The sequence below is a fragment of the Coffea arabica genome, chromosome 2e (assembly GCF_036785885.1).
Source record: "Coffea arabica cultivar ET-39 chromosome 2e, Coffea Arabica ET-39 HiFi, whole genome shotgun sequence".
NCBI lineage: Eukaryota > Viridiplantae > Streptophyta > Magnoliopsida > Gentianales > Rubiaceae > Coffea > Coffea arabica.
Genome location: NC_092313.1, coordinates 70,540,187 through 70,555,255, shown reverse-complemented (window position 1 = coordinate 70,555,255; position 15,069 = coordinate 70,540,187). Strand labels below are relative to the sequence as shown.

General features: G+C 35.5%; 1 protein-coding gene across 4 annotated transcripts; it reads right to left on the bottom strand.

Moving 5' to 3' along the window:
- Positions 1 to 1,262: 1,262 nt before the first annotated feature.
- On the bottom strand, positions 1,263 to 13,545 carry LOC113732859 (ATP-dependent DNA helicase Q-like SIM). Of its 4 annotated transcripts, none has more exons than XM_072080877.1 (15): positions 12,702 to 13,545; positions 12,393 to 12,612; positions 12,189 to 12,299; positions 10,667 to 10,856; positions 9,902 to 10,229; positions 9,002 to 9,228; positions 8,522 to 8,578; positions 6,363 to 6,443; positions 6,122 to 6,185; positions 5,762 to 5,864; positions 5,597 to 5,680; positions 4,991 to 5,078; positions 4,706 to 4,822; positions 2,455 to 2,595; positions 1,263 to 1,921 (listed from the first exon to the last, which is right to left on the bottom strand). In XM_072080877.1, exons 1-15 carry the CDS (start codon positions 13,255 to 13,257, stop codon positions 1,622 to 1,624), a joined length of 2,667 nt encoding a protein of 888 aa, XP_071936978.1. In that variant the 5' UTR covers positions 13,258 to 13,545; the 3' UTR covers positions 1,263 to 1,621. The 4 variants fall into 4 exon arrangements, with proteins under 4 accessions (XP_071936978.1, XP_027114664.1, XP_071936979.1 ...); XM_027258863.2 differs by having other exon boundaries at positions 2,455 to 2,547; XM_072080878.1 differs by having other exon boundaries at positions 5,762 to 5,861.
- Between the last annotated feature and the right edge of the window lie 1,524 nt (positions 13,546 to 15,069).

The window sequence follows — 15,069 nt, the reverse complement described above, 5'->3', positions numbered from 1 at the left end:
CATGTTATCTTCTCTCTCATAATATTGCTTTTTAATTACTAGTTGAGTATAAATATTACAAGATAATTAATCTCGAGGGAGGCAGGTGTAATTTTTGAAATTTGAAAGAAGGTTAGTGAAATAGTCAAAAACCTTAGAGGATGTTTTTCAAATTATCCCATTAAAGAAAGCACTATCAATTTTAGGGGAAGAAACTTTTTGGTGTATTCATGACTTCCCCTAAGCCTTTTATTATTATTATTATTTTGCAAAAATAATTTCCTACAAGTTTATGCCTCTTGGAGCAGACTCTTTTTTTTTTTTTTTTGAAAAAAATGCAATGCGTTTCAGTGGGTATTGAGAATCAAATTATGCATTACAAATTTAACTTAGCTGAAAGTCTATAAGCAGCAAGGATCCAAGTAAGATTTTCTGAAGGACATTGATCTTTGAAACCCCAACTTGAAGTATAGGGAAGACTGCTGGCCTCTCCGCTCTTCCGCTCTTAAGTTGGTCCTCAACGTTCTTTACTCTGTTTTTTTTTTCTTTTATATATATAATGTAAGTGCAAGGATTTAAATGTAAAACTACTCATTTGTATTCTCTCAAACTATCCAACTCATCTCTCCGTCATACTTTACTTTTTAAACGTTACTCACTCTTACTTTTTAAATGCTAATCGCTCTGTCCCATAAAGATATGCTCAAATTCCTTTTATGTATGTTTCAAATTATAGGCCTATTTCTTTTTTTAAAAAGTAGTTAGTTTGTTATTTTACTAGCATACTTATATTTAATATGCATAATTATTAGAAATTTTTTTAATATATTGGTTGTCTTCTAATGCTTCTCAATTGAAAAGTTTGATTGTCTTGATTTACAAAGTAGCGAGAGCATATTTGGCTAAGTATGCGATCATCATGCCTTTCTTCATACTCCACTTCTCCTTGCTCTGCTTCTTCCAAGGCTTCATTCACCGTTCTTAATTTGTCTTGAGTTATTGCCATTTCCCCTTTTTCTTTTCCTTTTTTTCCTTAAAAATGCAACACATGAGAAAAATGAAGCTGGGAAGCCTAATTTTGCAACAACAATTTTCCCATAATAGTCCATTTATGAGCTTTATTTGCCACATCTAAAATAAATTATCAAAGAAACCGAGGGAAGGACCTCTGATTCTATGCCATAACGCGAGGTAACTACGAACTTTCTATGGGCAACTTTCTTGATTTTCATATCTGGTTTTCTTGTCTTTTCCTAATTCATTTCAGAGTAAATGAGTGAGGCTTCTGGTAATTAGCTTTCATTTTGCAGCTTAGAAAACACGTAAATTTACAAGTATCAAAATACAGAAAGCGCTACAAATCTCAAGTCATGATTTCTGATATTGGACGCCAACTCTCAAGTCACCTCAATTAACCTCTACCCCAGTTGGTTACTCTCAGAATGGATGGTGGCAACTCCTTCCCTTTCCCAATCAAAACTCAAGAATTCAAGAGGTTGAGCAAGTCTTGGTTTCCAAGAGAAAAGAACCATACACTTCATGGTCAAAATAAATTTGATCGTGAGTAAAGACATGTCTAAATCTGACGTGCTTGGACCCCAAAAGGAAAAGGAAGACTTGAGTTAATAGCTAACCTCAATCGTCATCTCCTTTTTAGAATCTTAGCAACCAACCTTCCTCGAACTGTTTTCATATCGGGTTTGACCATCTTCCTTTCCTTTGGCCTTTTCCATGATCTCTCTCTCTTTCTCTCTAACCGTTGACGGCGGATCTCAGGATCAGCCCAACCTTTGCCCCATTCTGCAAAACTAGAATACGGTTTGCGGTTTCTCATAGACAGCATCATATCAGCTTCTGGATAAACATAAAATGGTCTGTTCTCAGATCTCAAGAGTTGTAATCCTGATTCTGTTGGTTCTGGAAACTTTATCTGAACATGAGCCTGCAAGACAAGAATGTCAGCCCAAAAACATGGTATTAAAACAGCGGTATGGGGATTATGATAACGAAGCAACAAAATATACTGTGAAAATCTCGATATTAGTCAAAATGCTTTAAGGGACTACTTAGCACAAGACTCTAGCCTGTTTAACAAAATCAGAAGTGAGTACTTGTCACAAAATCAAAATTATTCATGAAAAGGCAATAAATCTTTGAAGTGTTTACTCAATCAGTTGAAACTTCTAATGATTCAACCACTTGACAGCAGAACTAAAGCCAGACTCAAATCTTAAATTCTCCCTTTACTTAGAGAAATCATACCTATTCCAAAATGTGGAACCTGTAAATTCTTACTCAGCAAAAGCAATAATAACAAGTTGAGAGTTCCAACACACCAAAATCATCTTTTGACTTCATATTTCAAAAACAAAATTGCCTCGACAATTATCTTAATTTTACTGGTGAAATCATTGAACTTAACTTTGGAAGACATAAGAGAGTACCATTACAATAAAATTTAATACAAGATCATACCTTATCATCTCCATCCTTAATAAATCCTTTATCTTCTAAAACACGGGCAAGACCTCGCCACCACAAAAAATCACATGAAATGAACTCGTGATGCTGAAAAATATTGAAGGAATAATCAGCTTGATGTAAGAAGGAGAAGTCCTATCCAAGTCAAATTGAGTTAGAAACATAATTTTCTAAGAGCGAATCGTCAGAGTAACCATTAGATTGCTCTTGACAGAAGCCTTTACTAACACTGGAAAGGCATTCATGAAGATCTCTTTTCGAATATAATTCAGAAATTGCAGATATCATGGCATATTGAGCCTATCTAATTCTAATTCCCCTGATACCATATGTCAAAAGCCTGGATAGCCCAAAAGAGTGACTGAAGAACATTAAAGGATTGCGCTTATCAAGTTACAGTTAGATTGCTATGGTCAATGCATATATCCATAATTTTGCAAAGCAGCACAAGCAAAAGAAAAAAGAAAGCAGGTACCCTATAACACAAAGATGACGTTGTAATGTATCCTTAATCTACAAGAGAATATCAGACAATTTTCCATTCCAAAGGACAGAATGCTGATGTATCATGACCTCTGGTCATTTGGACATCAGGGACAAGCATGAAATTCTGTACTAAAGAACAACAAATACAAGGTCAGTAAGTTGCACTTCCTTTCATATGAATAGTACAACAGGAGAAGTTATCTCCACATTTGAAGCACAGAGGTGTTCCAAGAATTTACTTTTCCACTTAGAAAAGGAAAAATAACAATGTTTACCAACATCTCTCTGGTTCGTATGAGAGATGATTGTTGATCAATTGAAATACTTCAACTATGAGCTTGTACTGAACTAGCTCTGAACTAAAGGTGCATACTACGTGTATGATCACTCATAGGATTCCACATTATAATATCCTTTTTAACAATGCTTAAAATCAAGTATCATCACTTTAACTACTTCAATCAAAAAGAAAGAAGAAACAACCATTAATGGTTCATTTTGCTCTTCCTCTGTTGGATCTTGAACTTTTCCTCAGCCACCTTGCAGTAAAACTATAACATTCTCAACCCTAACAACTTAGTCTCATGCTGTCTGTTGAGGGAAAAAAAATGAAGGGAGATAGAGAGAGAGTCAAGCAAAGTCATCCACCCAGATTCTTCTAAAGATGCAAGAGTGCATACTTGAGTCTTCATTTCTTTGAAATTAATTATTACACATACTCCAAAATGACATGACATTGTACAACTTAATTCTTCTTGCAATTATATGAGAGTAACCTAAAAGATAAGGTGCTGCTAAAAGGCCAAAAGTTGGCAATCAATAACCATTCCCGGCCCTCCAGCTTAAGTGACTAAAAGACCGCTCAGCTATCCAAACCTCCTAATAATTTTGTGCAGCATAAAATATCTTCCAAATACAAAATTAAAGACAAATATATAATTTTGATTCTAATACTCAATAATAGTATGTAAGGCTCTTGTAGAAGGTAAATAACTGAGGGATGACACAGAAACAAACGTACACCAACAAACATACAGGTAAAACTGGAAGAAGTGTGCTGCGAACCTATGTAAACCAGTATTTTCTGGGGGTATTAGTAGGGTTAAATAATGCTTTAAGTTGACTAGAGAGTGTCCATCAATCTATTAAACATGGCTCAACCACACAATGGAACCAACCAGTCATGTGATTATTAGCTGCAAGATTGTTGGTTTAAGTAGGGTGTTTTCAGTAATTCACTTTGACTTTTCACAATTACCAATATAATTATCCAACTATCTATACAGCAGCCATGGTTACTTATACCAAGGTGTTAATTGCCTCCCAATGCTACAAAAATGTCAATCATATGCAACAAACTCAAATTTTATTCAAGTGTTGCCCACAATCCAGATCCATCTGCAATTCAACCAATCAATCATCACAGGACCATAGCAAGAAGAGGCTCGATAGACCAGAAACATTGAGTCAACAACATTTTCATCACTTCTCTCGTCAATTTCCCTCCCTAACAGCTTAACTATTGAATCAGTATACAACCATTAGAGTTCATCAGAAAATTTGAGAAGCTATGTGACACAAGTGTCCAAACATCCTATCGTGCATTATGCATGGAAAAAGATGAGAATGCCAGTATTAAGATTGTGCATTTACGACTCAGGATGTTCATTCTCCCAGATAAAGAAATACTTGGGTGATTGCATTTGTGGGTTCATTCTGACAGCATTCAATTAGATTTCCTCAAAGAAATCAAGAGTACCTGTTCTCTTATTGTGCTAATGAGCCTCTTAAAGTTTGATTTCTCCACAAATCTCCTACAACTAACACCAGGTTCTATAGCGTCGTTGTATGAGACATCTTGAAACCTGTTTTGTCCCTAAAACACAGCAATAAGATCATAAAAAACTTGAACGAAACAAAAGAAAAAATAGAAAGCATCAAATTACAACAAGTATAATTTCAGTATTGAGATCTCCAAATACTTGGTGGAATACCAAAAAGAACCAGGAAGAGTTGAAGACATCATAATGACAAAGACACTCACATTGTGAGACATGATAGCCTGCATTAAAATTGTGACCTCCTTCTTCAAATTATGCGCTTCCGGAGGCCCCTTAGTACAGATATCACACCTGCATATGACAACAGTGCTTAATAGGTAGCACAAACCAAGCAAGGAGCTGTAGTTGCAATAACCAGAGAGCTAGAATGCAGAACATTAATTTGATGCTGACATTTGTAAATGAGCTCCAAGCTATCCAAATAAGACGTCCATTGACTCCAAAATGTATGCCACATGAAAATCTCTATATTATAATTAATACAATGGAGTAACAAGCATCAATAGAGTGGGTTAGAAAGGAGTTTATGCGATGGATTCTAAGTGTCATAACAAATTCAGAGTATCAATAAGCCTGTAATGCATGCAGGACCTGAGGACCAGGCATCTGTAGCCCATCCCCTTCATGGAAAGAAGCAATGTTTTTGATTGGTGAGGTCCTATTGGAGCAACTTCACCATTTCACCAAGAGCCAACTAATAATTCCTTTTTTTTTTCCTTTGCCTTATTCCAAAGAAGGTTCATTCACCCATGCAGAAGCCTTAATAGAGGTTAAAGCTTTATAACATGACAAGAAAGAACATGGCATACAAGAAACACTTCTTCTGGACAAACTCCTGGCCAAAATATTCCACAAGCATTTTGGCTCTACAAGAAGATGCACGCATTCCGTATCTGCGGGTGAACAAACAGTATAAATACCACGTTAAAGCATTTGAGCAAAAGACTATAGTAAAAGAACTAATTCATATTAACCTGAAGCAGTCAGATAACATCTTATATGCTTGTTTTGTCTGTTCTTCACTCCTCTGACTTGGCAGAAGTGTAGGTATTCTTGTCAGATTAGCATATAGAACTGCTTGACAAGTAACCAAAAAGATTTCAACAGATATCCCAAGCACCATCTTTTAAATGTCAATTTATTTATCTCTGAAACAGAAACAGAAGTCTTTTCCAGAAAGCATAGACCAAAGAAAGCATTATAATAAACCTTATAGGATAACAGGATTAACTTGTATAATGCATAAAACATTAATACCAGTAAAGTAATTCCAATAGTTAATTTGAAAGATCTCAATATTGAAATTGCAACATGTTCAAAACAAATCAACTAACCACAATCTGCCAATTTTCCATCCCGCCCCGCTCGACCTGCTTCCTGATAGTATGCTTCTAAGCTCTGCAAATAAGACATTAGGAAAAAGGGAAGTGACAAGAAACAAAAACCGAGATACTAGAAAATAATACCCATGTTCAGGTAGAGGTAAAATGATGGGATAATAATACACAAGGAAAAAGAAATCAAAACTCTAAACCAACAACTCAAACTAATCGAAATCAAAAGTTTAGTGCAAACCTGTGGCCATCCATAATGAATAATTCTTCGAACATTCAACTTGTTAATACCCATCCCAAAAGCAATTGTTGCAACCACCACCTGCCGCCGGAGGAAAAGATTATTCCCTCCTAAATTTATAATAATATACAACTATATGTTTCTCAAATAAAAAGTCTCAGAAAATGAACTGAGAAAACTGTCTTGCCAAAAATCTCAAGCATTATATTGGTAACTCTCCCCAAGATTCAAGCTAAGAGCTTAAGTTGCATACGTTACAGCATGTTGGCACCCATCCACCTGATGCCAAATGGCAAATATGCCAGCACGTGACATGCAACAGTTAGATTCATGGTCCACTTATAATAGGATTTCGAAGGCTGTATACCTTCAAACTAATCATCACACGTTCCATGCCTTAGGCAGAGATATTTGAGGTTTACGACCTAGTCAAGATGCCCTCACTTGGGGTCAAAGCAAAATTTAAGTTGTATGACAGGGTTGCCCTTGACCAGGGGCAAGAGGCCATCAAGAGGAGCTGAAAGCAATCTTCAAAGTGATGCACTCAGAATTGTCACACTTGCCAACTGGCACACCAGGCAACGTCAGCCTGGGGTATGGCTACAAGCTGGTCCAGTTAAACAAGCTGTAGGTTTTCAAGCTCAAGTTGAGCTCGAGCTCAAATTCAAGATTTGAGCTAGGATTCAAGCAGAAATTAACTTTTATCAAATTGATTATGCTATAATTATTATCTTCCCTTTGATCCATTACTTTGATGATAAAATTTGAAGTTCCATCACAATACGTAAAAGTATACTGTAGTTTGAGTTGAATAGAGCTTATACAAGCTGTACTGGTTTGAGCAGAGTCACTGAAGCTTGAGCTCAAGATTGGTTTATATAACATATAAACAAGCTTAGCCAAGGTTATCTTCAGGAACATTTTGGCCAAAACCTTGGCTTATTTACAGCACTATTTACAAGTTCAACTCTTATTAGGTATGCTCCCACAAAATTAAGCCAATGACTTCACATATTATGCTCAGTAATGCATCAGGAAGGACATAGAACCATTCAAACAGGTTTAAAATGGAAACAGAGAGAACACAAAAGCATCAAAGAAGGTATATAAAGGGGATTGACCTGTAAGCAGAGGGTTCAGTGCAAGCACATACTCCTTTACTAAGTCTACTACCAAGAGAATAAATAACCAAATCTGCAAAAATTTTGTACACAAAAATTCAAGCATCTTGGTCCTCAAGAATTTATCAAATGACCTTCAATGATATTATTACCACCCAATGAATATTGTTAAACTTAGTTTATCAAAGAAATCCGAGTCTTGCTTATTAGATCAGAGAAGGACATTTCCTCAAGAATATGCTCAGTAAGTTTATTACATGGACTCTTCAGGCTATCCCAGAGAAACTATATTCACAGAATGAAACAGCGGTCCTGGTAAAACAACATTAAATTTAGGATGGAGCTCTAGGACCTTTTTGATTCATGGAGAAAACTACTTCACAGTATTTGTGGAAGGCGCCTGAATATAATGAGCACTACCAAGGGGTTTACATATTGAGTGCTACAACTTAGGTTTTCTTTCATAGCCCAAAAAAATGACCACAAATTCAACCATTACACCAAGTTTTCTCCAGTATGTGATAAACAATCAATGAAAGCATCTTCTGCACCATAAAGCAGAATACACACATAGTATTGGGAAACTTCAAAACTACACACAGTTATACATAAATTATAGACACCTGAGGTCTTGTGACAAAGATAAATGTAAAGTCGTAAAGACATATATTTCCAAATTATAACCTCATAACTTTGAAAATTGTAATTACTTCCTTCCCCAGCATAATCATCTACGTACCTGTGCCCCTCCTCAAGTTGAAAAGGGCACAAAGAACCAATAAGCCTGAGATGCATTTTAATGTATACATAAAGCATAAACCAACTCCATCATGGCATAAAAAGACAAATTAATAACTAACACATTACATTTTTTTTAGATCAAATAAGATGATAACTGCCAGAGAAAATGTAAGAAGGATAAACTTTAGAAACATTCAGGTAAACAAGTGAGGAAGAAGGTAATGGTAGAGTCTGGCTGTAAATTTTTGAAGAAAAGTTACTTGATACTCAAACATATTGTTCTGATGTCTCCTCTACCTGTAAGATGTTGTCGTGAAATTCCTTATGCACTTGCCTTAGATGTGCTTTGGGCAACTGAACAAGTCAGAGGAAAAAAAAGAGGAAGTTAGCTGGAAAGAGGGACCGCGACCAATTCAGAAGCAATTTGACAAAGCTTGGTTGCATTGAGATTTAAAAACTTGTATCCCTATACTTCAATTGCTATGAAAGGCCTTCATTCAGTATACAGAGTTGGTCCATCTGGATCCTAAGAGACCACCCATGAATTTGCTTTCTATAAATGAGATGCAACCACACAGTATCTGAAGCTCCTAATTAACAAACTATTTTATTCTTACAATGTAAATATTACATCAAAATTGAGTGGATATGAATGCAGCAACAGAAAACTCAATAAACTAGAGGAAATAGGTTTAATCAACGAATGTTGAGAAAATTCAGCTAAGTGAGGAAAGGTAAAGGCTTCCGAGATGATTATAACAACAGATGAATGCATACCTTTGCATTATATGCGGCAGATTTGACACCAAATCTGGATAGAAACTTGGCTACACTTAAAGTTTCTTTTCTGGTAGGGACATATATGATAGTTGGTCCTTCCTCTAGTGGTCCTAGTTGAAGTTTCAGTCTCTCTTCCGATCTGCTCTGTAGATCATATGCATCAGTTGAATCTGATTCATTTAAAATCTTGGCAGTTGATTGTCCAGAGAATTCACCACAAGAAACTGAAAGGACCATCAACAAAATTAAACAACCATAAGAAAAATTATAAAAATGCCCAAGCCTATGTGATATGTTGGCTTGTTTACTGGAATGACTTAACCTCAGGACTACATTTCAAGTTCTTCCACCAAAAAGCATGGGCTATTTTCAGGTGTTGATTTGAGTAGGAAGCATGAATTGCTTTTCCATCCTTCTTGATTATTCACTAGTTATCTCTGTTGTGGAAAGATGTTCTCAAAATTTTATATTGCCTCTGTACAGTTGATTTGATGTAGAGAAGTTTATCAACCATTCAAAGTGCGAGTACTTAACTCCAAAGGTTTATAAAGTTGTGAATAGCCATTTGAGGTCATATAAGATATTTATCCACATAAAATCTTGATGCTATCTTTGCCTATCTCTTTATCTTAATTAACATACTAATTTATCTATAAGTGAGATTTAAGGTAAAACTTAACTTTTCTTGTCAGTGTCTTTCTTACAATACAAGCCCTTCAAAACTTAGGTATGTCTTTCACATAATTAGTTAACTGCATCAAACTTTGATGCTTCTTTCATCTTTCTCTTTATTTTCTCCTAGTGTGTTCAATCAGCTTTATCTTAGATGTTAAAGCTAGTAAGTAAAGCAATTCCATGCACAATAAAAGATAAACAACAAAATATAGCAGCATGTACCATCTAAATCATCTGTATCCTGAAAAACATCACACTCATCTTCTAGGTATTCAACAGACAACTTCTTGTCCTTTGAACTCGCAGATCTACACTCATTTGACATGCCTACTTCACTATCACTTTCAGAAAAGGCATCATCATCATCTATTGTGTCTGGTTCAAACATGTCGCAAGTTGCTGTTCTGCTCATGTTGTCAGGTGCATGCTCCAGATTTTTCGACATTAATTGATGTGCTTTGCCAAATTTCTTCTTTCTTGTGAAGATCTCTATCAACTCATGAAAATCTTTCTCATAGGAAGATAAAGATGATGTTCTACTGTGCTTCACCTGAAAATACTCAAAAAAAAAAAGAAAAAAAAAAAGAAGAAGCATTTATTACCATAGGATGAAATATGCCCGCAAGCTAGCTGTGTACCAAAATTCCATAAGAAATGCTAATTTTACAGAAGCAATTCAGAAAATTCTTATACAAAATTAAGTTGCAGACACTTCTTCCCTGTCTGCTCAACTGTTTTTTGAAATAATGTCTATCAAAAATTTAAACCACAAAATTGTGCATTCTCTGTCAGGTTCTGAAGATCATTTTCCAAGTTCTTGCTGCAGATTAGTTGAAATTGACAAAATCTGAATATTGCACTCCAATTCATTCTAAAAGCAGTATTGTTTGGGATTTACCCCAAAAGTCACCAAACTAGTCAAATGCATCCATAATACTAAAGAAGAAATTTTTTATCCAAAACAGCATAAAGGAACTTGGGGATAACTGAAAAACGAAGATTCGGCCTGAAAAATGAAGTGACTATGATCTTTGAATCCATTGACATGCAAAGTGACTTGAGAATGTCATCTCGAACACGAATAGTTGCAGTAGCAGTCAATGCCATAAGCGGAATGTCAAACTTTAGGAATTTGAGATTCTCAGTACTGAAGCTCTCTCTAAGTATGGACAATCGCCTGAAATGGATAAAGATGATACACATGAGACACCATGATTTCCTGATATTTACCATGCGAATGACGTGGATAATTAATTAGGTAGGTATTGGAAGTAATATTTCAACATTCACAGGATACATTAGTCTTTTCAGTATTAGTTCATCAGGATTTTTCATTAAAAAGCACAAAAGAAAGAAAAATAAATAAGTTCTAACCTAACTCAATCTTGTATAGATAGAAAGCACATAAGCATGCTTTTTCTCATACCAGCACTCGTCCAGAGCAACCGACATCATTCAGAGTCCATGCAACACTCAAGAACTAAATAATTTGCAGTTTGTTTCAGATTGTGATTCAGTTGTTAATCATGGCCAACTCCAATTTTCAATGAAACAGGTTGGTAAAATTATGAAGCTGTAAACTTATCGTAGCATTTCAAGTAAACAAAAACAGTCACTCTCCATAACCAATCTACTGTCATTAAGATGTAAAAAGCACCTGCATCGGACACTTGACATAGTGAAAAAGGGTATGCAACAAAATGGCCCATTAATGCACTAAAGTATTTTATCCTTTTTCTTGCACTTTAAAACTTGTTGGTCATACCAGATCACAAGTATTATGTTATTCTATACATATAATGGCTCAAAACCTTTCCTAGACCAGATTTTGCTTGAGGACAGTATAACATAATCTTGAGATGTTTACTCCATCTTACTGTTAGAAGAAGAATATATTCTGCAGCCCAATTATCAATTTACTTTAAAAAAGGAAAAAAAATATATATTTCAAAGACTTGAAATGCACACCTATCATTAATAACATTGATCACAATATCTCCAAAAACGTCCCACAATATAGCTTTGCTACCTCTAAGCATCACACAGTTCTCTTTGACAATGGTTCAGGCCACATAAACCCTTCAATGGTGAATTTACTAGAGTCAAGAGATTCATCACCTTACCTGGCATCCTTAAACCGTAGGACATTCTCTTGATTATATTACTTTTTCATAGACATATGAAGATCAAAACTTTCCATCCTTTACCATTATCCCAAAAAAAGGGACCTTCATCAGGTTGAAAATGTTCAGAACATAAACCAGCAAAGGGGATGTAGAGGACCTTGAGTAGGACCAAATTGCATGACTTGTACTTTCCCAACTGCTTTCATCAAGTATCCTAATCCCATACACTTTGAACCTCCTTATATAAATGGTGCAGTCGTAGAGTAAATTGGGATCATTAATTTTTAACAGCTTTTTTTTTTTTGCAATTATCAGAAAGCAACCAAATTATTTAAGTTGTCCATGTTTAAGCAACAATGTAAAATTGTATAAAGAATATAAACCTGTAGTCAGGTCGAAAATCATGTCCCCATTTAGAAACACAATGCACTTCATCAATTGCAAACAGTGCAATTCCACGGCTTTCTGCAAGCCTCTGAAGTGATCTTATTAGTCTGCGATAAATTTCAGAAAACTTAATCAGTCAAAGAATTGCTATACACCATCACCAAAACAAACTTGTCAAATGAAACACCACAACATTTTACCTCAGTACTGTCTCTGGGCAGACATAGATAATTCCATATATGCCATTCATTGCTTTCTCTTCAACACTCTTATCAATTTGACCAGATCCAAGGAAGCAAGCCGACACACCATGTTTTGCAAGCATCAAGCATTGATCATGCATCAAGCTTATTAGTGGTGAAATAACAACCACCACCTTCCCTGTTAATAACGCCGGGATCTGAAAACACAAAGACTTCCCTGCATTAACATAGCCATCTTAGATCCCAAGAAATTCACTTTCTTCAAGATGATAGTGTGCAGGGAACAGACATAATAAAATTAGCAACCTGATCCTGTTGCTGCAAGAACAAGCGAGTCTTTATGAGCTATCCAAGCTGCCAGAGCTTCCTTCTGAAAAGGCTTCAAAAATGAATGACCAAAATGCTTCTTTAGTATATGTTTAACTTCCATTTCCCAATCTGACCGACCAATGTCATCTTCATCTTTGTAACATGGTATTATTGCATTCGAAGTCTCCGGAAGAGATTCTTTCGATCCTAATGCAGTCCCAAGCAATCTCTCTGAGCTAGGCATGACTAAGTGAGGTTCATTGGTGAACTTGCTACTTTTATTAGGTTTACGTCCACATTGTAAGTGCTCAATGATGCTTAACTGCCGCATTTTACCAGCAGATTTCTTGCTGCTTGTGCTGCCACCCAGAGAACTTGTAGAACTACCCAATACATTTCTACTCTTTCTACAACAACCATTTAAGATAAACTCAACTGCGTCATCCAAAGATGGACCTACGGCCTTAATGGCTTCTTTTACATCGTCAAACTCGAAACCCATGCCAATCAATTCAGCAACGACCTGGTCTGAAGTCATTTTCCCCCTTTCCATTCTCTCACAAGTTTTACAATTTCACAGATACGAAATCACGAAATTAGGGCAAATAGACACAAATCCAGAATCTGACCACCATTGTGAATTCTTGGGAAAATTGAAAATCCTTAATCCTACGAGAATAGCAGCAAGCCAGGGGGTAGAATTGTTACCTTTCTGAAGGAAGGAATGGATTGGAATTTGCGAGAATGAAACCCTAGAAATTGGGAAATTGGAAGCTTAAATCCTTCGATGTTCAAACGAGAAACCCTCCCAAAGCTAAAAGCCTAAAACAATACAAATTGGATCGGTTCTAAACTACGTCGTTTCTTTCAAGTCCTTTCTAGTGTTAAAGAAAATGTAAAACTAGATGCAGATTTGAAAAAAAGGCGCCAAAGATTTAGGGTAAATTACACAAAAGACCCCTGAGCAATGCAAACTCTCGTATTAGTACCTTATGTATGTAGTAATAAACATTTTATCCCAGTTTTTGGAGTGAAGCTTTCCCTTAAGATTTTAAAAAGAAAAGAAGGATACTCGGTAATATGAGATGTTAGTTTTCTCGTTAACTTTGATCGTCAAATTGGAAAAACAAAAAGGGAAATAATTGACAGCTAATTGAATTGAGAATATGGTCATACAAGACTTTTCAATAAGAGAAAAAGGATCAGTAAAGAGGTAGAAAATGAATATAATAGTAAAAAAAAAAAAAGTATAAAAATGGGCAGCAGCAAAGGCGAAACAAGAAATGGCACAATAAGAATAAAATTTAACAGATGCCTCTTCATTGAGGCTAAATAGTGCTTTGGCAAAAGAGAGCACTATGTAATAAGCACACTCAAACTTATATTTCAAAATTTTTTTTAAAACTATTCATTTTAAGCCACATCAGTAGGCCTGCCCTGATTTAGACTATTAATTGATTTTCATTGTTCAATCTACAATGGCAAGAATAATAATAATCTTAAATTCAAGTTTTGTATTGGACGTATAAAATAATGGTCAGGCATGAATAGTACCTCACATGCAAGATTGGCAAGGTTTCGGCTAGGATGATGCATGACAATCCGACACATATATTATTTCTAATAAGATTCTTCAATGGACTCCAATTTTTCTAAGGATAAAATACAGTAAATCTCCTCTGATTTCGTGGAAAAATAGCCAGTCCCTCTATGGTTCAGAAATGTCCACATGAAAAAACAACCCTTATGGTTAGAGGAGTAGTGGTAGTGGGAATTGATAGTAAAGAGTGGCAATGGTCGTTGGTTCTAATTTTCACAATGGCTATGGTGAGGCTTAGTGGAACAATTGACTTTGTTGCTCAAAGACAATTGACTTTTCACAATGGCTTTAGTGTTTTTGAAATATTTTATTGTAACAGTATATATGAAAAATTTTTACTATAAATATGTTTTTTGTGATATTTTTGGAGGGATTTTTGAAATATATTTTGGGGTAATTTTAAAAATTAAATTATTTGTAGGATTAATCTTTCCTACACCGACAGTGTATACACTATCAGTATTGGATGAATGACAACTATGCAAAATTTGAATTTGAAATTTAAATTTTGCACACATGTCATGAATCAAACGATGATAGTGTATACACTGTTAGTATATAGAAGATTTACTCTTATTTTTATGGTACTTTTTAAAAATTAATACTACCATACCTAACCACCATCACCACCTCCCGCTGCAGCCACCCCTCTCCTTTCTCCTCCCCTTCCCATTCACTCTTCCTTCTTCCCTTCCCTTATACCCCCATCCCTCCACTACAAGAAAATTTCCCTATTATGGCATACTTGTTAGGGCACTATTAAGC

What these genes read in the sequence shown, in the direction of transcription:
- LOC113732859 (XM_072080877.1), bottom strand. Translation starts at nt 13,257, where the DNA reads ATGGAAAGGGGGAAAATGACTTCAGACCAGGTCGTTGCTGAATTGATT. An exon ending in TCTTGCAGCAACAGGATCAG is followed by an intron (nt 12,613 to 12,701) that starts GTTGCTAATTTT and finishes ATGTTAATGCAG; the next exon opens with GGAAGTCTTTGTGTTTTCAG. An exon ending in GATTTTCGACCTGACTACAG is followed by an intron (nt 10,857 to 12,188) that starts GTTTATATTCTT and finishes TATCCATTTCAG; the next exon opens with GCGATTGTCCATACTTAGAG.